The sequence below is a fragment of the Aulonocara stuartgranti genome (genome assembly GCF_965226115.1).
Source record: "Aulonocara stuartgranti genome assembly, chromosome: 7".
Classification (NCBI taxonomy): Eukaryota; Metazoa; Chordata; class Actinopteri; order Cichliformes; family Cichlidae; genus Aulonocara; species Aulonocara stuartgranti.
Genome location: NC_138945.1, coordinates 39,865,011 through 39,891,444, shown reverse-complemented (window position 1 = coordinate 39,891,444; position 26,434 = coordinate 39,865,011). Strand labels below are relative to the sequence as shown.

Here is a 26,434-nt window from a genome sequence, read left to right as displayed (position 1 = left end):
CGATACGCGCTTCGCGGAAACGCCCCCTCCATTACTCGACACACGCTCCGAAGCCTCGATACAGAACGTCCCATCACTAATTTTCTCGGACATTCGTTTTAGTAACACTCAGCCAAATTTAAAATATTATGATTTGTTTTTCTTTAGAAAAAATGCATTAGCATTTTCAGTATTTCATTTCATCTATTAACATTTTCCTTTATATTATGATGCTGGATTATTTTGATACTAACGAAATCTAATTTTATTAAAGCAGAAATGGTTAAGTAACAGAATTCGCCAAATGATCCTCTAATTTTTTTTTTAAGATTTCTGCATTATTATGGTGATCTGGTGATAGTTACCAATGATACGCAGCACAGGACACATGATTTGGGTGTGCCTCATACTTCAGGACCTCACACAATACCAGCGACCTCTATCAGAAATAAACCCTTAAATCAGAAATATATTGATCACTGCTTTATTGTTTTCAGAGAGAAACATGGGTGTAAAAACCTGAGCTCATTATTTTGGTTATCAGGCCTGCATCACTCTGTCCCTGGTTTCTGAGCTGCTCTTGGCAGAAAGCTGGTTATTATAGAAATCTCTGGGTCTTTGTATATCAATGCTAATCCTGTCGCTCACCCTGCGACTGGCATCACAATAATTAGCCCTGCTTTGTAAATTGGTTCCTTGGCAAATAAACTGCTGATCAGATGTTCGTCCAAGAGTGTGAGGTTCAAAGTTGAGTTTTGTGTCCAGCTCTTATTGTTGTTTTTGGAACTTCTAAACATTTTAGCAACTTATGGTATGACATCACACCCCATGCGCCACCTTGTCAGTTTTGCTGATTGTTTTCATTGAAGTCTTGGATGATCCGTTGCTGTAAATTATGGGATGGCTTTTTCTCCTGTCCTTTCATAAATTTAATAAATGGTTCCAGTATATCCATTGCTGAAGGAGGTAATGAAGGCAGCACTGAAGATTTCTGTGGCAGAAACAAGCTTCCATAGTTTTTTGCCTTTTCTTCTCTGGGAGCTTGTTGAAGAGTAATCTGCTGATTGAGTTCAATGTGTTCTGTTTTAAAAGCTCACTCCTACCTGCAGTCTCTTTCTGATGCTTGGTCTGAGAGTTTTTCTCCTAGATTATCCCAAATGGTCATACTGACAAGAAGCCTCGGGATATGCTGGATCAATTACAGCTGCAGTCAGCTCGGAAGCACAAAGGTGGATGTGTTCAATGTTTAGTTTTCATTGCTCTTTATGCCTGGGACCGTTTTACTTAGTGATATTAAAGTTTAAATGAAATAGAGTCATTGCACAGACATGGTTCAACCAGAACTGAGAAAGAAGTCGAAGAAAATAAAACAAAGATTCTCACATGCATCAAAAACTGTTCACATTTCTTCCAAAAAAGCCTTTTTCACTTTGCAAAAACTTAGGGTTGGGGTTTTGGTCCTCACCATGACCATTTAGATTTCACTGGGTTAAAATTTGGAAACAATAATCCTAAAGGTATCCAGCAGGTGGAGCTAAAGAACGTTTTCCCTCCATTTACTACTAAAAATATAAGAAGCATACAGTACTTGGTTGAGATGTAACATTTTAAGAACAAAAGTATAGATACCCCCCTGCCAGAGCGATGGTGGCTGAGACGCAGCGGAGCAGAGGTATAAGTGCCTGGCTTAAAACAAGACACATTAGCTGCATTTTACCTTCTGTTACTCTTCATATAGTTGGTAGGAGGCAGGCCATGTTTCTTTTTACTGAAAAACATTACACCAGGTAACCTGCAGTGTTGAAAACATGTTTTCCGTCTATGTTTGCTACCCTACAATCCGTCCTGCTCTGTAGTAAAATCAGCGACATTTGACCGTCCTGTTGCTCCCATTGAAATGTATACAGCCTATTTAAAATCTAAAACTTCAAATTGTCCGTAGCCTATTGTTGTTACCACTGTCCTGTTTGAAATGGATACTAACTAGCTAACTGACTGAATGCCCCTTAACATTATAACTCCCATTGTGTGTGTGTGTGTGTGTTTGTGTACAGAGAGACAGCCAAGTTCATAATGGATATAAGGAAGTTTGTTTTGTTTTTTTTTTTAAAAAGGAGCCACATTCAGGTAAAAGTGTAAAATCAAATGATCCGTCTCTCAAAAATAATGTTGGATCAGTGTTTCAATGTTTATATCTTTTAATAGATGTTCATGTGGTTTGGTTATTTGCCTTTTGGTTGAAAATACACTGAGAGAGGACTTTGTGTTAGCGATCTTAATAGTATTTTTTTCATATTAATGTAATTTTTCACCTAATTGAATCTATTTGTGTATGATTTTCAGTCCAAAGAGGAGAACGTGAGGAGAAAGTACAAGGTCAGGAAGAACCAGGTAAGAAAACAGACAGGGAACAGTGACAGGCAAAACAGAAACTGTTAAACTGACAAAGAGAAAAAACCTGATTTTACTCAAACAATCTGGAAGTTGTGTCCTCCCTATATTAAAGCTGCTGTACAGAATCTGCAAAACAAACTGGGTTGAAACATTTGACCCTCTTTAACAACATTCCAATATAACATTATCATTGATTGGGGAGATTAAAATTAATAATATATTTTTATGTGGTTCAACCACAACTCTAATAAAACCTCAGCCAGTAATAGGTAGGCCAACTTTTGGACTGTCCAGTTGTCTGTATGACTGCTGCAGTACATACATCACATTTGCACACTATCAGAAAGAGCCAAACAGCCCTGGTGGAGTGAGGAGCTGTAAAGAGAAACAGATGCTCTGTTTATATTCTAAAAAATTTTAAGCTTGTTTCAAAGATTCTGTACTGCAGATTTAAATGTTTTCCAAAAGCACACATACACTTATCAGTGTTTCTCAAACTTTTTACAGTGTGAGAAAATGTCAAGCTCTCCCAAGTACCACTATGAAAGCATGAAACTCAGAAACTTTACAACACAAAATTAGTATTATTAAATTAATAAAATTAGTGCCTGCAATAAAGATTTTTTCGTACATTCTATACATTCTACCACAGGCAAAGCTGCCTCCATTTCTATAGTTTTTTATTAATATTTTGTAATAATTTATTCTGTTTTGGGAGTGTTTTTTTATGTATCTGTATTATACTGTTTACTTTTTACTCACTATTGGCGTCATTCCCCCCCCCCCCCCCCCCCCCCCGTAATTAAGGTTACGGTATGTATTTTTTTTTTATTCCAATCCATTCTTCCTTTGCAGCATTTAAATAACCTTTATCAGATTTGATAATTTTGTTACAGTCTTTTCAAAAAAGTGTTCTGGTTTTCTTCAATTGTGTGAAAATGTACAAAACGGTGATGTCATGTTTTGTGACGAGGACCCAGGCACAGAGAGACTTAATTTAATTTAATAAAGAAATTTGCAGACTTGCACAGAGATGGTAAAATTTTGATGACTGATAACAGAGACGAAGACAGCAGATGACGAGCACATGGAGGAACAGGGGTTTAAATGCACCAAGGAGACAGTCAGAGGGAACACGGGACAACTGGAGACATGTAAGGATGCAGGGACTGAAAGAGCCAGGGAAGAAGTCTCATCGTGACGAGTAAAGTTCATTGCCTGGCTGGGCAGTTCTCTGGGTGCTCAGCACCCCCAAAGCTCCACTCCTAGAATCGCCCCTGATTAGATCTATTTGATTAATAAATCATTTTAATAAATAAACCTTCCCTGTTTAAACATGTGCCATAGTGTGGTCTCCCTTTGCATGTGACTTCTTGATGTTTGTTCACACACACACACACACACCTCAGCATAAATGAGTACACCCCAATTATAGTCTTAGGAGAAAAGCCACACTTAAGACTACACAATTCGAATTAACAGGCATTAAACCACAAGTAGAGCTGGGCGATAGAACGATAACGATATGTATCGCGATATAACTTTTACTCGATAGAGAAATTAAGCTATCGCGATAGACCTCGCCGCTCTTGTCCTCAAAAAAAAAAAAAAAAAAAAAAGGTCAGCCAATCCAAATTAAGTAGCGCAGAGCCGAACCAATCACAGCCGCAGCGTCACGTCGCGTGACTTGTTACGTTCAGCACAAGTGCCAAGCCGCACGTGTGTTTGTTTGGGAAGCAGCCAGCAGGTAATGGAGGAAATGAGTGTGCCGACTAGAAAAATCAACCGAGCGTGACCGAAGAGAAAACAGATGATGGTTCCAATGCCGGAGAGATTGTCGAACAGAAGAGCCATAGAAGTTCCGTAGTGTGAAGGTATTTCGGCTATTTCAAGTCTGACAAAAAACAGAGTAGCGTGCACTGTAAATTGTGCCGAAAGCAAGTCTGGAAATACAATAAACTGGTGAATGCGTCACACTGTGCGCCACGTTATTGTTTCGGTGAAATGAATTTCTACAATACTGTTACTGTTAATTCTACTCTCTGCAGTGTTTAAATGCTTACATATACACACAGTTACTGTCCCTCCACACATACGACTCGGTTCTGCTTCTATGCCCCAGCTTTGTTTACTTTTTCCCACCGAGGCTTCTAGACTTCTGATTGGCCAACATTTCTGCACGGTTAGGAATCTAGCGCCACCTGCTGCTTTGGCATGTTCATAGCAGCGTTTTCCTTCATTTCTGCCTTTATGTGTGGACGGGATTATTTTTTAAAACGAAAACGGAAAATCTCAGTTTTCAAAAATACCCGTGTACGTGTGGACGTGGCCTCAGTCTCTGACTGGAAGCGCTAATTCGTCATTCGGTTTTTGTCAGACTAAAGTAACTGTTAAAACTGTTTGAAAAGCTCAGCTATACAACAAGGAGAGATTGAGAATTTCCTTTTAGTTCTCAGTTTATTTGATATTGACAAAAGTTAGTCAGTTTTGTCTGTTCTTCTGTAAAACAAACTAAGATTTATTTTTAGAATTAATATTTTGTTTCTAAGTGGAATTGTTCTATTTTGAAACTTAAACGCTTTAGCGGCTGCCTTTTGTGTAGTTTGCAATATTTGCCTTTATTTATCTGAAAAAGTCTCATGTTCCTTAAGTACATCTACCCTGTTGAACTTATTATGGGAAATAAATATTTAAATAAAAACAAGCTGCTGATTATTTCACATTTTACTTGTGAGCAACGGCACATTTAAATCTTACAAATATAGTTATTTGGCTTATATCGTGATAGATATCGTTATCGCCTGAAATGAAAAAAACATATCGTGATATGAAAAAATCTCATATCGCCCAGCTCTAACCACAAGTGAGTCTAATGATTCATTTAAGAGGTGTCCAGCAGACGGGTAACTATAAAAGGGCATTACTTAACAAATAAAAGCCCTTCCCATTTCATGCTGTCAGCAATGGCTCCACATGGAAGAGAAATGTCTGAAAATCTGAGAAAGGAAATCATTTCTTTACACAAAAAGGTGAGGGCTACAAGAAGATCAGCAAATCCTTACATATCAGTCAAAATACTGTAGCAAAAGTGATCCAAAATTTTAAGAAAGATGGAAGTGCAACCATCGTACAGAGATGTCCAGGCTGCCAAGTTAAGTTGACATCTCAACAGGAGCGTCTTCTGATGAGAAGGGTTGAAGAAAATCACCATGCAAGTTCACTGCAGTTAGCTAAAGCAGTAGAAAGCCAAACTGGAGGGACTGTTTCCTGTGACACCATACGGTGCACACTCCATAGGAATAGCATGCATGAGTATCGTCCACGAAGGAAGCCTCCCCTAAAGACCATGGACAAAAAGCATGCCTAGAATTTGCTAGGGCTCATGCTGAAAAAGATGAAGACTAATGGGACTCTATACACCGGAGTGATGAAACAAAGATCACTGTTTTTTGGAACTAATAGTTTATAGCTGCATTTCATTGATGGTATCATGAACTCAACAATGTACTGCTCTATAAGATGCTGCCATCACTGCGTACACTTGGTCGTCACGCACTTTTCCAACATGACAATGATCCAAAACACACATCTAAAGCTACTGTTGCATTTCTGAAGAAAAACAGGGTGAAGGTGATTGAAGGGTGAAGTAGGTCTCCTGAACCCAATCGAACACCTGTGGGGAATTCTGAAGCGACAAGTTGAGCATCACTCTCCAGCATCCAGGCTCTAAAAGAGGTTATTCTTGAAGAATGAAAAAAGATAGACGTTGCAATATGTCACCAACTTGTTCATTCCATGCCTAGAAGACTTGGTGCTGTCCTTGAAAATCACAGTGGTCATACAAAACACTAGATATAGTAGTTTATGTTGTGCGGTGTATTCATTTTTGCTTCAACCAGTTTGAGTAAAACTGAAGATTTTATGATCTAAGTTACATTATTAAGCTTAATTTCATGTTATGGAGTTAAACAAGTGTTCAGTAAAACTCAGCCTTGTGAAAATTTTGGATATTGTTCTTTCGTTCACTGAGCTACTGTTTAATTTTGTACTTTTTAAAGGGGGTGTACTCATTTATGCTGAGCACTGTGTGTGTGTGTGTGTGTGTATGTATATATATATAATACGGCTCTGTGTCTTTTTACGTTGCGCACTGGTTCACTATCACTCACAAAAATTACCAAAACACAACACAAATCCCGCCAATGATTCACTTCCTTATAAACCGCTGAATCAGGTACCCAAGCTGTGAAGTACCAAATGAAGCTTCGGATGTCTGGCGTGAATACAGTACCTTGTCCTCCAGCACTGCAGTGAAGAACCACGGAGCCACTTTAGACTTCTAGTTTTGATAAACCTGCCTAGATCAGGTGACCCTGAACAAGGAATCATCACTGTTACAATTCTTTTTCTATTTGAGGTTTACATTGTAGTTTAAAGTCTAGGTCAAAAATAATTGCAAGCTGTGAATTTATGCTCTTAGCCTTAATCTCACTGTCTGATAACAACAATGACATCACTCAAATCCAAGAAAATCTGACCATGCTCACAAAGTATAACACACCTTTTAGTTTAGCTGCTGGGGGACTTTCCCAAGAGGCACTGAGCACGATGGAGTTGTTGGATACAACTTATTAACCAAACTCATTAGCTGATAACACTAAATCTTTTAATGTAAACTGTGTTATTTTCAACTCCTGAAAATGGTAAATCCCTAAGGACCCCAAAGCGCTTTACACTGCATTCAGTCATCCACCCATTCACACACACATTCACACACTGGTGATGGCAAGCTACATTGTAGCCACAGCCGCCCTGGGGCGCACTGACAGAGGCGAGGCTGTGGGACACTGGCGCCACCGGACCCTCTGACCACCACCAGTAGGCAACGGGTGAAGTGTCTTGCCCAAGGACACAACGACCGAGACTGTCGGAGCCGGGGCTCGAACCGGCAACCTTCCAATTGCAAGACGAACTGTGAACTCTTGAGCCACGGTTGCCCCGAAAATCATCAGTTGTGATGAAAAACAACTGGAGGCGATGTGTTAATACCAATGGGTGACTTCAAAATTATTAAGTCTCTTTCTTTGCTCTTTCTCAGCTTTCCTGAGAGGCTATATAATACAGTATGCCTCATTTAAAAAGAGGCAAAATATTACTAAACTTCAAAATCTAGAACGTCAAATTAAACTTGCTGATTTAAAATTTAAAAATGATTGTTCTTCATTAAATTTGAATGAATTGACCAAGTTAAAATATGAATTTAATGCAATACTGTCACAAAAAGCTGAATTTTCTCTATTTCGTGCTAGACAAAAACACTTCGAGGAAGGGGATAAGGCCGGAAGGCTCTTAGCAAGATATATTAAACAGGGAGAGACTATGGCTATGATCTCAGCTGTTAAAGATAATAATGGACGTCTTTTCTTTAAACCTAAAGAAATTAATACAATATTTAGTAATTTTTATAAAGATCTTTATAGCTCGGAATCAAGCATTTCAGAGAGTGATATAAAGAAATTTTTGTTATCTTTAAATCTTCCTAGGGTGACAGTGGATCAACTGAAATATTTGGACACTCCCATTACCGTTGAAGAGATAGTGGGAGTTATTAAACACCTGCCCTCTGATAAAGCACCAGGCCTGGATGGATATACAGCTGAATTTTATCAATCTTTTCCAGAAGATCTTGCGCCACTGCTTTTAAACACTTATAAGGAATCTTTTCAAGAGGGTAGGCTCCCACCTTCACTATCTGAAGCCATCATTACACTTATCCTAAAGAAGGATAAGGACCCCACTGACTGTAAAAGCTACAGACCGATAAGTCTGACCTCCTATGATAGTAAGATTTTATCTGGCTAATTGATTAAACCGGGTAATAACCTCTCTTGTACATGTAGATCAAGTTGGTTTCATAAGCTCACGCTCTTCAGCTGATAATATTAAGAGGTTAATTGATATTATGTGGGCGGTTCAGGGCAGCCATTCTCCCATAGCTGCAATTTCGCTGGATGCCGAAAAGGCATTCGACAGAGTCGAGTGGAGATATTTATTCGCTACTTTAGAGTGTTTCGGTTTTACCAAAAGCTTTATTAATTGGATTCAGCTTATATATGCACACCCCAAGGCATCAGTACTCACAAATGGAATAATAGGGCCTTCTTTTGAACTAGGTAGAGGAACCAGGCAGGGGGATCCCCTCTCTCCACTTCTTTTTGCTCTGGCCCTTGAGCCGCTGGCAGTGGCTATTTATTAGGGAGCCCAATTTTCCAGGTGTCAGTATAGGGAGAGACTGTCATAAACTGAGGTTGTACGCCGATGACATTTTGCTTTTTATATCAGACCCAGAAAAGTCTTTAAACTCCTTGCAGGCAATAATAAATACGTTTTCAGCTATTTCTGGTTATAAGGTGAATTGGACCAAATCAGAGGCCCTTCCGTTAACTAATTATTGTCCTAGGTCACTTTTTCAAACCGGTATGTTTTCCTGGCCTCAGAAGGGCATTAAGTATTTAGGCATCACCTTCCCGCCTCATTTGTCAGACCTGATAAAGATAAATTTTGAACCTTTACTCAGTGATATGAAAATTAATATTGATCGCTGGTCTCAGATGTATCTCTCAATGTGGGGAAAGGTAAACGTAATCAAAATGGTATGTACACCTAAGTTCAATTATTTGTTGCAGGCTCTACCAATTCATGTTCCTTTGAAATACACCAAACAGTTTGACCAGCTCTGTAAGTCATTTATATGGAATAATAAAAAGCCTAGATTGAATCTGAGAAAACAGCAGAAACCAGTGGACAGAGGTGGGTTAGGGATGCCTAATCTACTTTTATATCATTATGCTTTTTCTCTTCGGCATTTGGCACATTGGTTCTTACCCCCTGAGAAAGTGCCTCCTTGGTTTTCCATTGAAAGTACTGCTTGCTCGCCATTTACACCATTATATAGCTTATCAACTAATTTGTCCCCCCGTATCCAATCACACCCGGTACTTTCTCATTTGAAAGAAGTATGGAAAAGAATGTCCAAATTATTCACATTTGATCCATATCTTAACCAATCTGCTGGTATTTGGTATAACCCCAAACTTTCTATTTCTAAACTACCCTTCTTTTGGAAGCTCTGGTTTCAGAGAGGTATAACAGTGTTGGGGGATCTTTATGAAAATAGTATATTTAAATCATTTGGAAAACTTGCAGAAGAATTTGATTTACCTAGACAGGAATTTTGGAAATACCTGCAACTAAGACATTTGATGGCCAATACATGTGGTTCATTCGCAAAGTTCCCTTTAAGCTGCGATTTTCTGGAGGAAATAAAAAAAAAACCTTTGGGCGTGGACAAGAGGCATCAGCTTATTACAAAATGCTTTTATTAGCTTCTGATCCTAACACACTGTCCCTCAAAAGAACGTGGGAAATGGACTTAAATCTCAACTTTACAGTGGAGGAATGGAATGGCATCCTCAGGAATCTGAAAAAAATGTCACGCGAATTGAGTTCAAGATTGGTTCTGTCACAGTCTGGCGAGGGCAGACTGTATGAATTGAAAAAGGACCCAAAATGCAGACTCCAAGGAACAGGGAACAAAACTTTAATGTTAACAAAAAGCGAGCCGTTTAATATGGCTGGTAAAAAAGGTACAAACAAAGGGCAAGGCAAACTGAAGCAAAATTAACACAAACCTAAACTGGGAAATCTAAACAAACAATAAGAAAAACCTAGACAAGAAACTTGGAAGCATGGCATAGGAAACATGGCGTGGACAACAGACGACCTGACAATCACACACTGAAAACAGAGGACTTAAATACACAGGAGGTGATTAGGGGAAGTGGAGACACATGAGGAAACAGCTGGCACACATGAACATAATGACGTCACAGTGGGAGAGTAAAACTGAACATGATGAACACAGAACACCAGACCTCTTCACAATAAAACAGGAAACATAATGAGACATAGACATGACAACCCGAACTTGACAACGTAAGACACAGACATGAAACGCATGAAGAGCAGGGGAGATTTAACATGGTTGGAAACACGAGGGGAAAATAATAACTAGAAACACTTAGGCATAATAATACAAACTTGATAACATAAGACACGCAGCATGAAACACGAAGGGTGAGGGGAAGCTTAAATACAGGGCAAGAAAACACAAGGAGTCTAATAACCAAATGAACTTAGATAACCTAATGAACAAAATAAACTCAAACTTAAAACGCTGGGTCAAAAGACCCAGGACCATGACAGGTTCAATTTAAGATTTTAAATAGAGTATACTGGACACCCTCACGGTTGCATAGGGTGGGTCTAGCGACTGATGATGCATGCTGGAAATGCCAGCAAGGAAGTGGCACACTTTAACATTTGCTCTGGGGGTGCTCCAAAGTCCAAGATTATTGGATTCATATTCACACTGTAGTAGAGAAGGTTGTAGGTCAAGGGGTCCCATTTATGAACAGTCTTTATGTATTAGGAGACCCTTCAGCTTTGAGTCACTTATCCACTTCTCTTGCTCATTGGGTACAAACGGCGATTATGCTGGGGAGGAAGCTGCTGGTGAAAGAGTGGAAGGCCTCATCGACTCCTACCTTCTCTCAGTGGTATACCTCTTTGGGACAAGTGGCAGCTTACGAAAGATTATCATATAGACTGCCAAATAGACTGGACGACTATAATGATAAGTGGGCTAACTACTTTTTACATACAGGTCAGTGACGTATCCGGCTAAAGTAGTTAAGGTCGGACTAAATAGGATAGCTGTAATGTGGTCTATGTGAAATGTTGGCATCATTTTTTTTTTTTGTGGGGGGGATGGAAATATGCATTGATTCTCAATTTGTTCTGTTTTTGTTACTGGGAATGTCCATTCTGCTATTCTGCTATCTTTTGGTTTGTTTTTTTTTTTTTTTGGGAGGGGGGGGGGGTGTTTGTATATTAAAATCTAATAAAGTTTGAGTCATAAAAAAGTCTCTTTCTTTGACCTAGAGAGAATGGTTCTAAGAGCTTCCTGGCCTCTTAATTGCCTGAGCAGGTGAGATAGAGGGAGTTGTCAGAGTCATATTGGGATACACAATCTTGTAGAGCAGATGTGGTCAGAAGGCAATGACCTAAAACAGACCATACAGCTCTTATTTGAGGTATCTTTCTCTGTCTGAAAGAAACAGCAGAACCACAACCCAGATGTACACAGAAGACATTAACTGTCTCCATCCTCCAATCAAATGACTCCACTGGTCTCCACTCTCCCAAATGTTTCAGCTCCAGGATTCCTTCACAGCGACTGGCTCCTCCCACAAACCTGACAGGCTCTGAACAGAAAGCAAAGAGTCATCAGTAAAGAATAAAGCGAGTTTGAACCACATCAAAGCTGCAGCTCCTCTTCTACCTGAGCAGGTGAGTCCAACAGCTTTGCCAGGTGAGCAGCTGTTTCTAGCTGAGCCTGAGCTTCTACAGTCCAGGAGAGCAGACTCATGGCCTCCACACTGGTACTCTTTGCTCCACACTGGAGCCTCCACTTCTCCATACAGCGCCCCCTGGAGGACCGAAGGAGGCCCACAGCCGAGCTCCCTACAGACCGCCTCTGCATCCTGCTGGTCAAAGTCAGCTTCACACACTGAGGACCAGCTCTGGTTAGACTTCACCTCCAGTCTGCCTGAACACAGACTGGAACCATTCAGCAGCCTGACAGAGTCTGGAGACATCAGAGAAGATCAAACAGAGAGATCAGAGACAGCAGACACACAAGAAAAAGATGGCAGCAAACAACTATTCACTGATTCAACCTCAGCACAACTCAACATGACTTCATCATTAACAACAGAACACATCTTTATAACGGCACACACCGCAGACATGTTAACACCACATTTAGATTCAAACACCGGACCAGCTCTCAGTAAGTCATTAATATGTGCATCTGAATGGTCCTAACCTGTGCAATAAATAAATAAATATGCATGAAAAATTCATGTTTCGGCACCTGGTGATTTTGTTCTCACCACAATGTGAACATTAGTGAATCAGGATCACTGTAAATAACAGGCTTGTGCTGCCTCAACCAAGTTTATCTGAAAAAGGGACAAAGACACCAGGACTCATTCACAAACAGTCCTTAGTACTGCTGTTACTACTGCTACGAGTACTATTGCTGCATTACATGTGAAGAAAAGAAGAAAATGGAAGGAAAAGATGTAGGCTTTCATCTTTTCATGAAGATACTCTAATATTATCTGATTGTATCTTTCATTAAAATGGCTTCTATCCTTGCTGGTCACTTTCTGACATTTTATTAGTATAATTTGTTTCTCATTGGAGCTCTTGGTGGTTTACAGTGAGCCTGATTTGCTGACTCTTGGTGGTAAAAAATGTGCACGCTTGTTTTTTTCAAGTTATTGATATTATTGTGGTTGTGTGTTGTTACATTCTTCTCACATGTTACGTCATACAGTGGGATGCAAAAGTTTGGGCAACCTTGTTAATAGTCATTATTTCCCTGTATAAATCGTTGGTTGTTACAATAAAAATGCCAGTTAAATATATCATACAGGAGACACACAGTGATATTTGAGAAGTGAAATGAAGTTTATTGGATTTACAGAAAGTGTGCAATAATTGTTTAAACAAAATCAGGCAGGTGCATAAATTTGGGCACTGTTGTCATTTTATTGATTCCAAAACCTTTGAACTAATTATTGGAACTCAAATCGGCTTGGTAAGCTCAGTGACCCCTGACCTACATACACAGGTGAATCCAATAATGAGAAAGAGTATTTAAGGGGGTCAATTGTAAGTTTCCCTCCTCTTTTAATTTTCTCTGAAGTGTAGCAACATGGGGGTCTCAAAACAACCATCATGGTTTAGGGCAGAGCTAGCGTAATGGACAGGGCTCCCACACAAACGCAAAGCAGGAGATGAAGCATCGCCAAATGTGTTTCCAAACCAACTTCCTTCCAAGCCAAAGACTAGAAAATATGGTGAAGCATCTTCCCTTTGGCTTCACCTGCACAAGTGCCAAAGTAGGTCTCCCCTGCAGAATTGGTTTTCCCTTCATCAGGAGCAGCGCTGGGCTCTCCAAATCACAGACAAACAGCATCCCACATTCTTGATTTTTAGTTCACAAACACTTGTTGTAATGACTAACTACTCCTGAACTTTTGGAGATGTTAGCTCTTATACTGTATATGAGACACATTTTTAGCTTCTAATATTAGAGATCCTGCCACTGGCTTTGGGCTGTGCAGGGCTTTCCCTCTTCCGGAAGATGATTGAATAAAGAATTATAAATGTTTTGACCACTCTGAGTTGGGTTTTCTCTGTTCTATCATGGGGATCAAAGAATCGGGTTTAATAATGGGTAAGCCGTGAGTACTCAGACTGAACTGAGTGCTCAGCTTCTCTACAATCTTCCCATATATGGCGTTAAATAAACACATGGTTTCATTGACCAGATTGATGGCATTGTACATTTTGAAACCCGTGAACCCCTTCCTACCTGGGATAAACAGATTGTAGAGAAGCTCACGGCTTTGCAATGGGAAATAGATAGACCCGGTGACCAGTGATGGACATTAAGAACAACTGCAAAATTGGTGCACTTGTCTGCACTAACTCAAACAATCATCTCCCTCACTCATGCAGCTCAGGAACAACAAATTCTTGTCCCTGATGACGGGACTATGTTTAGTCTCTTTCAAGTACACCTGCATTGGCTGAAGACTGTTGACTTTTGCTTAACCGGGTGAAGGACACTCTCTCTCAAGTTGAACACAGGATACACACACATACACCTCGGATGCTTGCCCCTCGTCCGACGCGCATCTCTGCACTGGAACGCGTAGAGTTGCCGCCATGTGATGCTGCTGTCTGCATTGGCTTACTCTAACCCTGCTCACCCACCCCTGTTGCTTGTCACGTGTTTTCAGGGTGTTACGGTGTGAAGATTCGTGTGCTTTTGTGCTGAGGAGTTTTTGTTTTCTGTTCTCATACTGATCCCCTATCAGGAGCTCAGTCTGAGTAGAGTTCTTTGGCAGCTCTGTTCATCTCTGCTCCCGTCAGCTTTACTCAGCTGCCTGCCCTCCTGCTACAGTTATTGCTCTTCACAGATTCCTTGCTCCTGAAACCCAGCAGCCTTACCCGGACCACCTACCTCCCCCCTGCCATTTCTCCGCCTTCAAAGATGTACTGAGACTCCTGGGTGCATTCCCTGAAGCCCATGCCTTTTCTCCATGCCCCTGAGTTAAAGCATTCCTGATGAAGATTTAGTTTCTCACATATTCAGTGTCATTGTGTTTTTCCCTTGTCATAGTTTCACTAGTTTTTAGCCTCACTGATCTTGTAGACCTTAGTTCATAGTTCACTGTCTAGTTGATTTTGCAATTTCATGTCTTCTAAATAAAATCTTGTTCATCACACTTTCTCGTGTGAGTCCTGCTTCTGAGTCCTTCTGTCTGTCGGCCTCGGCCGTGACACTGTCTGTGACTCATTATGAGTGCTTTTGTTTTTAAGGATGTTCAGATTATTTTCTGAGCACCAGTGGGACAAGTTCTCTACCTCCACGCTGTATACTGTCCCATCTCCATCAGAAATTAGCCCAACCACAGTGGTGTCATCGGCATACTGGTCTATAACGTTGGGTGGGTGGGTTGGTGTACAGTCATAGGTGTACAGGGCTTACAGCAGGGGTGTCAAACTCAAATACACAGTGGGCCAAAATTCAAAACTGGAACAAGGTCGCGGGCTAACATTAATGTTTACTGAAAAAAAAATCTTCCTCCAGATTTAAGAATGAATCTCTTCTTATGGACTTGTTGGGATTCAGAGATTCTTTTATTGCTACCATATAATTTGCCTTATGAAGAATGTATTAATAACATGTTTCACAGTATCATTTATCGGTAATATTTCCTACAGGGTTTGTATTGCATTGAATATGTCTGTCATCACATTGACCTTTCTATTTTTACAGGTTGAGTTCATTCTATACACAATGCATAAATGTGCTTGGTTAGAGTTGATGTTCCATTCTAGAAGGTTTTAAGCTTCACTGGTGAGAGTGTCCAGATGATACATGCTGAGGGGGGATGAGAACATAGCAGGTTAATTGCATGCATGCTTACAATACACATATTAATCTAGTAGCAGGTTTGAGTGAAGGCCTAAGCGTCTTCTGCTTCAGTTTGAGACTGGCTGCAAAGTACTCTACTTAGGGATTAATGACAAGGGTCCATCATTAGCTCTCAGAGATGCTAAGACCTGAAGTTATTACCTTAAAAGGCAAGTAATGTAGAAAGGAGAAGTTATATGTCGGTGTAAGGTCATATGTACGTGATGTACCCTTGTCTGCATGAATTGAACTTTTGCCCGTCTGTCACCATGTATTTTTGAACTGCATTGACGTAGGTGTGATATTTTGTCCTATAAAACCAGAACCCAATGTATTCTTGTCAGAGCAACCCATTCCGTATGCTGACGGTTGGTTGTTCTCCTGTGATAATAAAACTCATCGTTTGATTGCACTTTTCCGGAGCCTCCGTCGTTTGTTGTCTGGTCTAAAGTTGATCGATCTCACAACAGACTCAAACAAGTTTTGCTGAAAAACTGAATATGGAACAAGCAAAGCTCAATACTAAACAATATATATATTAGCTGTATAATACCAGTAGGCCAGCTCTAATAATAATTTAGTATTGGCTTTGCGGGCCAAATGTAATTAGGCTGCGGACCAAATTTGGCCCGCGGGCCAGAGTTTGACACTAATGGCTTACAGTAAGGGACTGAGAATGCAGCCCTGTGGGGATCCAGTGCTGAGTGACAATTGGGGGGAGATTAAGATGGCTTTGATCAGGTGGCAGGGGGACCTGAAGGTGGTCCAGTTTGGTGGTGAGGATGTCTGGGTTTATGGTGGTGAACATTTAGCTGTAGTCCATGCTCACATAGCTCTTCTTGTTCTTCAGATGGTTCAGTGCTCTGTGAAGGATGATGGTGATGGCATCCTCCATGCTCAATAAGCAAACTGGTGGGGGTCAAGGGAGGGGGGTAGACATTCTCTGATTTGTTGAGACACTATCTGCTATCCACTATCCATGTGCTGTACAATCCCATAGTAGATTACAATGTCATTAAACTAGTTATTAAACTTCTCATCGCCGTGTCTGGAAAGTGTGAATAAAGTTCATTGTGGTATCTGGGACTCAACAGGTGCAATGATGTCACTGTGGAGTTAAGAAATCTTACAGAGGGGATCTACATACACTCTTCCTAAACCTCTGAAATCCTTACCACAGCTATGGGAACTCATGATGTCATTGTAGAAGGTTAATGGTGTTTACTGGTCTTTCAAATTTATTAGATCCAAAGCCTATTTTATCTCATGATGGATATAAACACATAATATCAATTCAAGATGGTGGAAGATAGGAGAATTTTTGAAAGCAGCAATTTTTGAAAGGCCAATGACAATAGGTTATTGTCATTGGCCGTTTTACTTCTTTTCACCGACTAACTACTCTGACACTGTTTGTTGCAGACAGACTGTTCATACTATTAACCAGCTCCATTATGTGTTACAAGTCTATATTTCATAATTTTGTATCTTTGCTGAAATAGTCCACTTTTTCTAATAGTAGAAACCCAATCATTTTGAATGGGGAGCAATGCCTCTCTCTCAGCTGTGGATTAGTGGCAGAGTTACCACTCACTCTCCTCAGCCTTGTGTGGTGAAGGTTGTGAGTTTAAATGCAGCATGAAGTTTTTTTTTCAACATCACATTTAGTCTATATTGCATATTTACACTTCAACACACTTTTCAAAAATATTGTTTTCCTCCTCATAATCTCAGAAAGAAAACAAAAGGATTCCTACTACAGAGGGACAGCCTTACTGCGACAATGGAAATGTCCCTGATTTTCTCCATAAATACACAGACTAGTTGTCACATATTATGAAAAGATGATAGCAAACATGGGTTTACCTGAACAGGTTATGTCAAAGATGCTGGTAGGTGGCAGTTCCCAAGACACTGCACATTGCCCCAGAGGAGATCGAGACAGAAGACAGTCCCGACTGATCCACCACGTTGTTGGTCTACTCGAGGCATCCTCTCTTCTTCCAACAGAAACAGGAAAGCCACAGTCCAGATGTTCACAGACAACAGCTGCTTCCTTCCGAGTCCATGAATCGCCCTTCACTGCTCTCCACTCTCCCTGATGTTTCAGCTCCAGTATTCCTGCACAGCGACTGGCTCCTCCCACAAGCCTGACATCATCAGATTCTGAATAGAAAAGGAATTTATGTCTGAAAATATTAAAATCAAACTTGGTAAATTCTGCTCCAGCAATTCTTTAAATCTCTTTTTTTCTCTTCTTACCTGTTGACTTCTCTTCAGCCTGGGCTCCTGAGGAGGACATGAGAGAAAACTCATGAACATAAAGAGCAATTCTGAGTGGAGATCAGTCGAGGACAGAACAAACATGCCAGTATACTTTATGTTTTGTCAGTGTGCATGTGAATTAAGGATCTGAAAACACAGCTCACTGTACAAATGAAAACACCACAATTAATGATTTTTGAAAATCAACAAAAGAAAAAATGTTCTTTGCCACATTTATTGAACACCCACAAACGTGCAGGTTCAACAAAAACAAAGAAAGCAAGAAGCGTGTCCAGCATGTCTGCCTTCAGCACAGAGGCCGACAGAGACAACTTCTCCTTCTGTTGTTATATAATACTGATATTCTTACTTTTAATTGTATCTGACGTTAATTTTATGCACCAATTATTCAGCAAGTTGTGTCCAAATCCTTCAACAAAAAAAGTTACATGCTTAAAAGTGTCACACATTTTTACCTTGTACAACATGTGAGTGTATAAGACTGCTTAACAGTTACACAGTTTTTAGTGAAGTCTTTGGAAGCAGAGATCAGTCTTCATGAAGAAAGTACAAAGTCAAAATTTGTGGTAACCCTACAGAATCAATCATCAACTACAAAGCACACGAGAGTTATCTCGACAGAGTTATAGTCAAGGTCAATGTGTAGTATCAGAAGCAGTTAACATCATGATGTATTTAAAATCCAGGCAGCACATAATGTCAGTCACTGTAGTCAGTTGTTATTCTCTCAGAGCAAAGCTTCATGTACACGTTAGAATGAACCATTAATCTGAGAAAATCATCATTCCCAGCATCGGCGTAGTCGAGTTTATGTTTAATCACTCAGTGCAGAATCAGAAGACCCACATACGTATCAGCAAGGTGACAAGTAGGGACTTTTATCCTTTGGCTGCTCAGTTCAAACAAGCAGAGACAAAGGCTCCTTCAGCTCTGCACCACTTTCATCAGGTCACCACACTGTTCTCTTTTCTTCCGCCTGGTATCACCAATTCAACTCAGTCTTCTTAATCAACGTGCTTTAGACGGTGACCACAAAGCAAGAGGTCAGTGTGCTCATAGCTGCTGTCTGCCACGTTCTCTGTGAGCCTGCAGGGTCCTCTGGATACTCCAGCTGATACCCAGAATGTTATGTGTGTCGTGTCATGTCATGTCATGTCGTGCGCGTGCGTGTGTGATCAGGTTCTTTAATGGTCCAGTCAACTCAGTGAATACTAACTGGGAATTTTTAAAGTACAGTCCTACCTGAGCTCCACAGCAGCAGCAGCAACAGCAGCAGATGATGATGATGATGCATGATCCATGTACACAGACGTCTCTGATGGTCTTCTGTGCTGTGCTCAGTATTTATCTGTAGGGAGAGGCAGGACTTGAGTCCACTGTGTCTAATTTTGTCATTTCATCTTCAAATCTGTTGACCTCATTTGAACCCATATATTCCCGGCTGTGTTTAGCAGACTTCCCGTAAGTCCTCTGACATTCCCATTTATGGTCATGTAACGTAGTACAAGAAGAACGAGGTTAAATACTGACTGTTTTCCTACAGTAAATATTAACCTGCACTTTGTTCTTAAAATAAATGAACTGAACTTCAGTGTGTTTTTTTCTTTCTGTGTAAAGTGATCCTTTGACCTTTCAGCATGGTTATCCACACTCAGACTCCCATCATGCCCCCTGGCCCGTTTGCTTAAAAAGTGTGATGTAAAGACAAAAATAATCAATTTGAGATAATCCATTTTTATTTTTAATTTTTTTTACATGGATCTTGTCATCCAGCTCATTTTTTGTCCTGATTATTCAAAAAGCATTGGATTGTCACGTCATCTATGGCAGATGTATGGAGTGAAAAGAGTGTGGACCCAGATGCAGGAATACAATGACTAAACTAACAAAACCTAAGAAGGGAGGAAACTAAAAACAAGTAAAAATAAACTAAACACCTGAAACTTGAAACACAGAACCTGGTGGTCACTAACCACTGGCTTTCATGTTTCATGCAAGTGGTGTGTATGAAGATCCTCGATCCTGTCAGGCAGCCTTTGCAATCAGAACTGTGATCTGAATGAGTGGTGCTGCCAAACAAGAAAAGCTACATAGAATCTCTATCGGTTCCTCCTCTTATAGCTGGTTATTTATTCATTTCTATTTGTGCTACTTCCATTATTACCTTATATCTGGTACACTATGTCTAAGGCAAGCCAGGCAAGACACATCACATTATATTATATTATATTATATTATATTATATTATATTATATTATATTATATTATATTATATATTAGAGACATCAACAAAAACTCCACAGAGCTCTTTAGGTCATTTTTTACAATTTAAGTTCACATTGTTGACAAACACAACCAGCTCAAACACACAGTCATTTTTCTGTTACTGCTACACTCAAACATCTGCAGTAAGATATGTTGTAGTTATTATTTGGAAATAGACATCATTAAGGGGATACGTCCTGTTGGAAATCTTTGATCTTAAATAAAATTAGTATTTTTTTTATTGAAATTATGATAAATTAATCAATACAATATTTGAAAAAATAGATTTTTAAAATTTAGAACAATTTTACAGTATTTTTGTTAAAAGCTGGTGTTAGTAAATCTTTAGTAAATACTTCATCCAGTCATATTCATTGATAAATATCTCAAGGCGAATTGCAGCCATGTTTTTGATACGATCACTTGCAGGCACAAACATTCCTCCAAACAAATGATCTGTCTGTATGAACTTTATTAGATGATAATGATAAGTTGTTCCATTTAATTGGCTCATTACAAAAAGCAGAGCAAATTATTTTCATGCACATCAAAGAAAACTTGATACAGAACAGGAAAAGTGTGTAATCATTGGTTGAGCATTAGTGCAGAAATTCATTTGGATATGAGATGATGCTCTTTGGAGATCATCCTCTGCTCCCTGAGTTTTGTCCTCTTAAACTTCTCAAACACAGAGGTCCCAGTAAACCTGCTCAGCGCCCTCCTGTCAACTCTAGTTCTGACTGTTGCTAGTCTGGAGAGACATGACAGCACACAGATCAGACCGACTGCATCACTCATGTCTGAAAGTAAAAACAGTAAAAGTAGTAAATCACTCACATTCAACTGTAACACACAGGCGAGTATGTGGCAGGTCTGAATGTTGTGTGACACAAGACATTTGTGCTTCATTTGTAGTGACTGCAATCCTAATATTTTTATCTACTATTTTATTACTCTGTTACTTAGCACCAGTTAGTAGATATCTGTAGGTGTGTAATGCACCCATTGTGCATTACACAGTGCATGGATACACCTTGTTAACCAAACTCAGTAGCATTAACTGATAACTAGGGGTGGATTTTAAAAAATTATTTCCCCGATTTAATTCGATTTTAGTATGAATAATGCGATATCAATTCATTAACTCCTGAATCCATTTTTAAAATAAATGTATTTTGCCAGAAATGCAAGAATGTACACAAATATGTGCTAAAGGTCAACAAGTCATGGATTCTGAAGATGCAAGCTTCACTGAGCCAGCAGAAAAAGAAGATCAAAACTATGCTTCACATTTGAAAAACATCGTCATGAATTCCCTCTTACTCTTAGCAACTATTCGGTGCTTTAAGTTCAAATTCCAGCATGTGTTCTTTCATGCTGATTGTTGATGCATTAACGCAACAGGTGTGTGTGTTTATTGGTGGACTTCGTAAAAGTGGAAGAAAGAATGAAAAAAAAAACCCTGTCACCCTGTATTTGAAGCTAACACTTTATTGCACTTTTCACTCCCTGCGTTAACATATGGTTCTTGGGTGTGAATTCACCCAAGGTGTACTCAGCATTAAGGATGGGTACCAAGCACTGGTATTAAACTGGTAGAAAACTTGTTAGTATTGATAAGCACAGAGAAAATCACTGCTGCTTTCAATCATAGTTCCACAATAGATCATTTTAACACTGCTGTTAAAACCTTTATCTAATAACAAACAATTCAGGAATCCAGGTTAATTGGCAACAAGAGGGCTGTGTGTGTGTGTGTGTGTGTGTGTGTGTGTGTGTGTGTGTGTGTGTGTGTGTACTGCCCTCTTATTTATCAGAGCACATGTTATGCAACCAGTTTAGTCATAGACTGCAGTCTTAGGACATCATTTCATTCACCATTCCATCAGTTTGTACAGAACCTGGGGCGAAGGCATTCTCCTTTGTGGCCCTGTCGTCATGGAATACATTGATAGATAGATAGAAGGATTTAAAGCTCTCTGAACTGATTTCACTTGCAGACTTCGAAAACGTTCAAATGTTTTTTTGAAATCATCACTGGTTACTTGTTGTTGTCTTTGATATGACTGTGTACATTAGACAAATGTAGCTATTTTATTGTTTCTTTTATTGTTGTAATTTTAATATTTGTCTGGAAGAGGTCTCTCTTCTAAATGAGACACTGAGTCTCAATGGGACTACCTGTATAAACAAAGGTTAAATTTAAAAAAAATGTCTGTCTTGATAGCTGTCCCTCCCTGAGCCTGGTTCTGTTGGAGGTTTCTTCCTGTTAAAAGGGAGTTTTCCTTCCTACTGTTGACAAAGCACTTGCTCATAGGGGTCCGTATGATTCTTGGGGTTTTCTCTGTTTTCTTTGCCTTGAGGCGACTATTTTTGTGACTCAATATAATAAAATTCAGTAAAATTGAACTGAATTTAAAAAAGCTGGAACAGGGTTAACACAAGGTTGGAAATATAAGTGGTATTTAAACGAAAATCTTAAAATGCTACATTTTCTTAGTTTGAACATTTGATTCGTTTTCTATATGCTCTATTATGATTAAAATATTAATTAACACATTTTGCAAATTATTGCATTCTGTTTTCACATTGTTCTAACTTTTTTAAATTATTTAGTAAACATCTTATCATGTTTTAATTAAAGTAACTGTTCTGTAGCTGAGAACTTCCTCTTAGCTCTCTTACCTGAGCATTTTAGATCCAGTGCATGTGAATATATATATATATGTGTGATACTGCACAGCCGCTCGGGGATCCAGAATTAATACAGTCAAAACTCATCTCCCACACATATCCAAGTTGATGTTTGTTTTTTAAAGAAACAACAGAGCCACAGTCCAGATATTGACAGAAAAGTCTGGCTTCATTTGGTGCCAAGCTTTTAACAATGAGCGGTCTCCATTCTCCCAGCTTAAACTCCAGAATACCTGAACAGCGACTGGCTCCTCCCACTAACCTGAAATAATCAGGCTCTGAACAGAAAGCAGAGAGTCATCAGTAAAAGAATAAAGTGAGTTTGAACCACATCAAAGCTGCAGCTCCTCTTCTACCTGAGCAGGTGAGTCCAACAGCTTTGCCAGCTGAGCAGCTGTTTCTAGCTGAGCCTGAGCTTCTACAGTCCAGGAGAGCAGACTCATGGCCTCCACACTGGAGCCTCCACTTCTCCATAGAGCGCCCCCTGTTGTCCATGCTATATACATAAGCATGGACAACAATACAGCGCAGCAGCAGCACAGTGCATCAAAAACACATATAATATGATACAAGTCCATAGCTGCTCAGGGACCCTGGGTCGCTCAGATCCAGGTACCTAACAAGAAAGAGAGACACTGGGGAGCAAAATGCTTGGGAGTGGTGCAAAAGGACTTGGTCTGAGTGTAGAGTCCATGTGTGAGTGGCCTGAGGGTTACTCAGACTATGGCTCAGATTAGTGAGGTGGTGGGCAGGGGTGGGGTGTTTGGGGATAGTGTTTGTTAGCAGTCAGAATGGCTCAGGGGAAAAAGCTGTTAGTGAGTCTGCAGGTGTGGGTTCTGATTGACATAAGGCACCAAACAGGAGGCAGCGGATCAAACAGGTGGTGGGCGGGGTGCAAGGGGTCACCTGTGATGGCCCTGGTTTTCCTAAGATAGGAGGATCTGGAAATGGCCTCCAGGGGTGGCAGAGGGCAGCAACTTTTTTCTGGGCAGTGTTAATTAGCACCAGAGGGACAAGTTCTTGACCTCCACCCTGTACACTGTTTCATCTCAGCGATGAGCCCAACCACAATGATGTCAATTCAATTCAATTCAATTTTATACAGCACCAAATCACAACAACAGTTGCATCAAGGCACATTGTATTGTAAGGTAGACCCTACAATAATACATGCAGAGAAAAACCCAACAATCAAATGACCCAAATTGGCGACAGTGGGAGGGAAAAACTCCCTTTTAACAGGAAGACAAATCCAGCAGAAACAGGATCAGGGAGGGGCAGCCATCTGCCGTTGGCATACTTGATGATGATGTTGGTTGGGTGGGTTGGTGTGAAGTCATTAGTGTACTGGGTGTAGAGTAGGACAGCAGTCCCCAACTCCCGGGCCTCGGACCGGTACCGGTCCGTGAGTCGTTTGGTACCGGGCCGCGAGAGTTGAGGCTCAGGTGTGAAATGTATGGTGTTCAGGGTTTTTATCGGTTTTCAGCGTTATTTTGTTATCGTTTTTATCGTTAACTCGGTTTTCCTGGGTCTTTTCACATGTGTTATTAATAAATCTTCTTTTTTTCGGTACCGGTACTAGTTTTATTCTGTTGTATTTATCCGCGACACCTTAAAGGCCGGTCCGTGAACATATTGTCGGGCATAAACCGGTCCGTCGCGCAAAAAAGGTTGGAGACCGCTGGAGTAGGGGGCTGAGAACGCAGCCCTGTGGGGATCTGGTGTTGAGTGACAGTGGGGGCAAGAGCTGGGGGGCCAAGTCAGATAGCACCATGATCTGACCAGAGTTAAACTGCCACCTTTTAAAGAGATGCCCAATGTGAAAGACTCTGTGTGGGTGAGGAGAAACTGATGAAGTTCAGAGTCCAGAGAACACCTGAAGATCTGTTTTTTGATGATAGCTTGATGCTGGTGGTGGTTGTTTCAAGGCACCACGAGTGCGGGTATTATCGGTGGAATTGTTGCAAAGCAGAAAATTCTGTTTGCTGAAATAGTCCCCTTTTTCTAATAGTAGAAACCCAATCATTTTGAATGGGGAGCAATGCCTCTATTTGTGAGTTCAAATGCAGCATGAGATTTTTTTTTCACAACCATATTTTTATTTTTATTGCAAATTACACTGCAACACACTTTTCAGAAATCTTTTTTTTCTCCTCATCATCTCAGAAAGGAAATTAGAATTTTTTTCCATGAACAAACAGATTCATACATTCATACATGCAGAGAAACAGCTTTACTAGAAATGTCTCTGAATTTTTCCAGATATTACACAGACTAGTTGTCACATGTTATGAAAAGATGATAGCAAAAATGGTTTTACCTGAACAGGTACGTCAAAAGATGCTGGTAGGTGACAGTTCGCAAGTTCCAGTATTCCTGCACAGCGACTGGCTCTTCCCAAGCCTGACATTATCAGACTCTGAACAGAAAAGGAATTTATGTCTGAAAATATTAAAATCAAACTTAGTAGATTCTGCTCCAGCAATTCTTTAAATCTCTTTTTCTTCTTCTTACCTGTAGACTTCTCTTCAGCCTGGACTCCTGAGGAGGACATGAGAGAAAACTCATGAACATAAAGAGCAATTCTGACTGGAGATCAGTCGAGGACAGAACCAACATGTCAGTGTGCGTGTGAGATGAGAATCTGAAAACACAGATCATTTTACAAATGAAGACAACACAATTAAACGATTTATGAAATAAACAAGAAAAGTTGTTCACAAAAAAAAAGTTACATACTTAGAAGTGTCATATATTTTTACCTTGTACAACAGGTAGGTGTATAAGACTGCTGAACACCTGGATTACACAGTTTTTAGGGGAGTCTTTGGAAACTTACAGAGATTAGTCTAAATAAAGTTTAAATAAAGACAGAACAAACAGGTTGACATTTAATGACAAATTCACATTAATTATGTTATTGTGCACTTTTTTTATTATTACTGTAAGTGTTTATATGAATATTTAATGTGAAAAGGTTTACCAACAGACCAACCTGGTGTGATCTTACCAGGAGGCTTGTTGGAGGTGCTTTGACCTGTGCTGTGTAGAAGAGATGAAACACAATGTTTGCTCTTGCAGAGGAATCAGCAGCATTTCTGGATTAGCTTCACATACAGCTCCTTCTTTGCATGATGGAGCTCCAGCCTGCATTTGTGGATGGCAAAGTGAACTGTTTTCACAGAGATGGATTCACATGACAGGATCATTCCTGTTTTTGAAGCAGTGCTGCCTGAGGGACCGAAGATTTTTTTTCTGGAGTTTTTTTGTGTGTCAGCTAAAAAAGTAATATAAAGAAGTGTTAAGCTCCATGCAGGTGAACACATAAATACACAGCAGTGACCCATCTAACCATCTGTGAGCCATGTGAGCTTATAAAACACGTCATCATGATTGTATCGACTCACAAAAAACACAAACTGTCATTGAATGACTGGGAAGCCGTACCTTACACCTGAAAAATACAACTGTAGTTCTCAAGGAAACTACCAAGAAGGATTTTGGTCTATCCTCTGGACAGAGGCTAGATGATATGGAGACTTCATGATAGAACAAGGAAGTGCAAGAACGTATTTAAAGTGGGATAGTCAGGGAGATAAAGAAAGAAAAACTGGAGAATCGAGTTCTGGGTGTTCAGAAAAAAGAGAATTCAAATAAGTTTTGTTTTTATAAATATTTGTATATATATTGTATATT

General features: G+C 39.9%; 1 protein-coding gene across 1 annotated transcript in view; it reads right to left on the bottom strand.

Annotated features, from left to right (window-relative positions):
* The window catches only part of LOC309712231 (CD5 antigen-like), a 229,228-nt gene extending 203,881 nt beyond the window's left edge, over positions 1–25,347 (bottom strand). The window contains exons 1-6 of the mRNA XM_082542886.1: positions 25,253–25,347; positions 25,059–25,157; positions 19,022–19,127; positions 17,756–17,782; positions 17,360–17,659; positions 11,777–12,082 (exon numbers count right to left, since the gene is read on the bottom strand). Of these exons, the coding sequence (XP_082399012.1) occupies positions 11,777–12,082; positions 17,360–17,659; positions 17,756–17,782; positions 19,022–19,127; positions 25,059–25,157; positions 25,253–25,312 (898 nt within the window). The 5' untranslated portion in view covers positions 25,313–25,347. The remainder of the gene's footprint in view (positions 1–11,776; positions 12,083–17,359; positions 17,660–17,755; positions 17,783–19,021; positions 19,128–25,058; positions 25,158–25,252) is intronic.
* Positions 25,348–26,434: the final 1,087 nt, after the last annotated feature.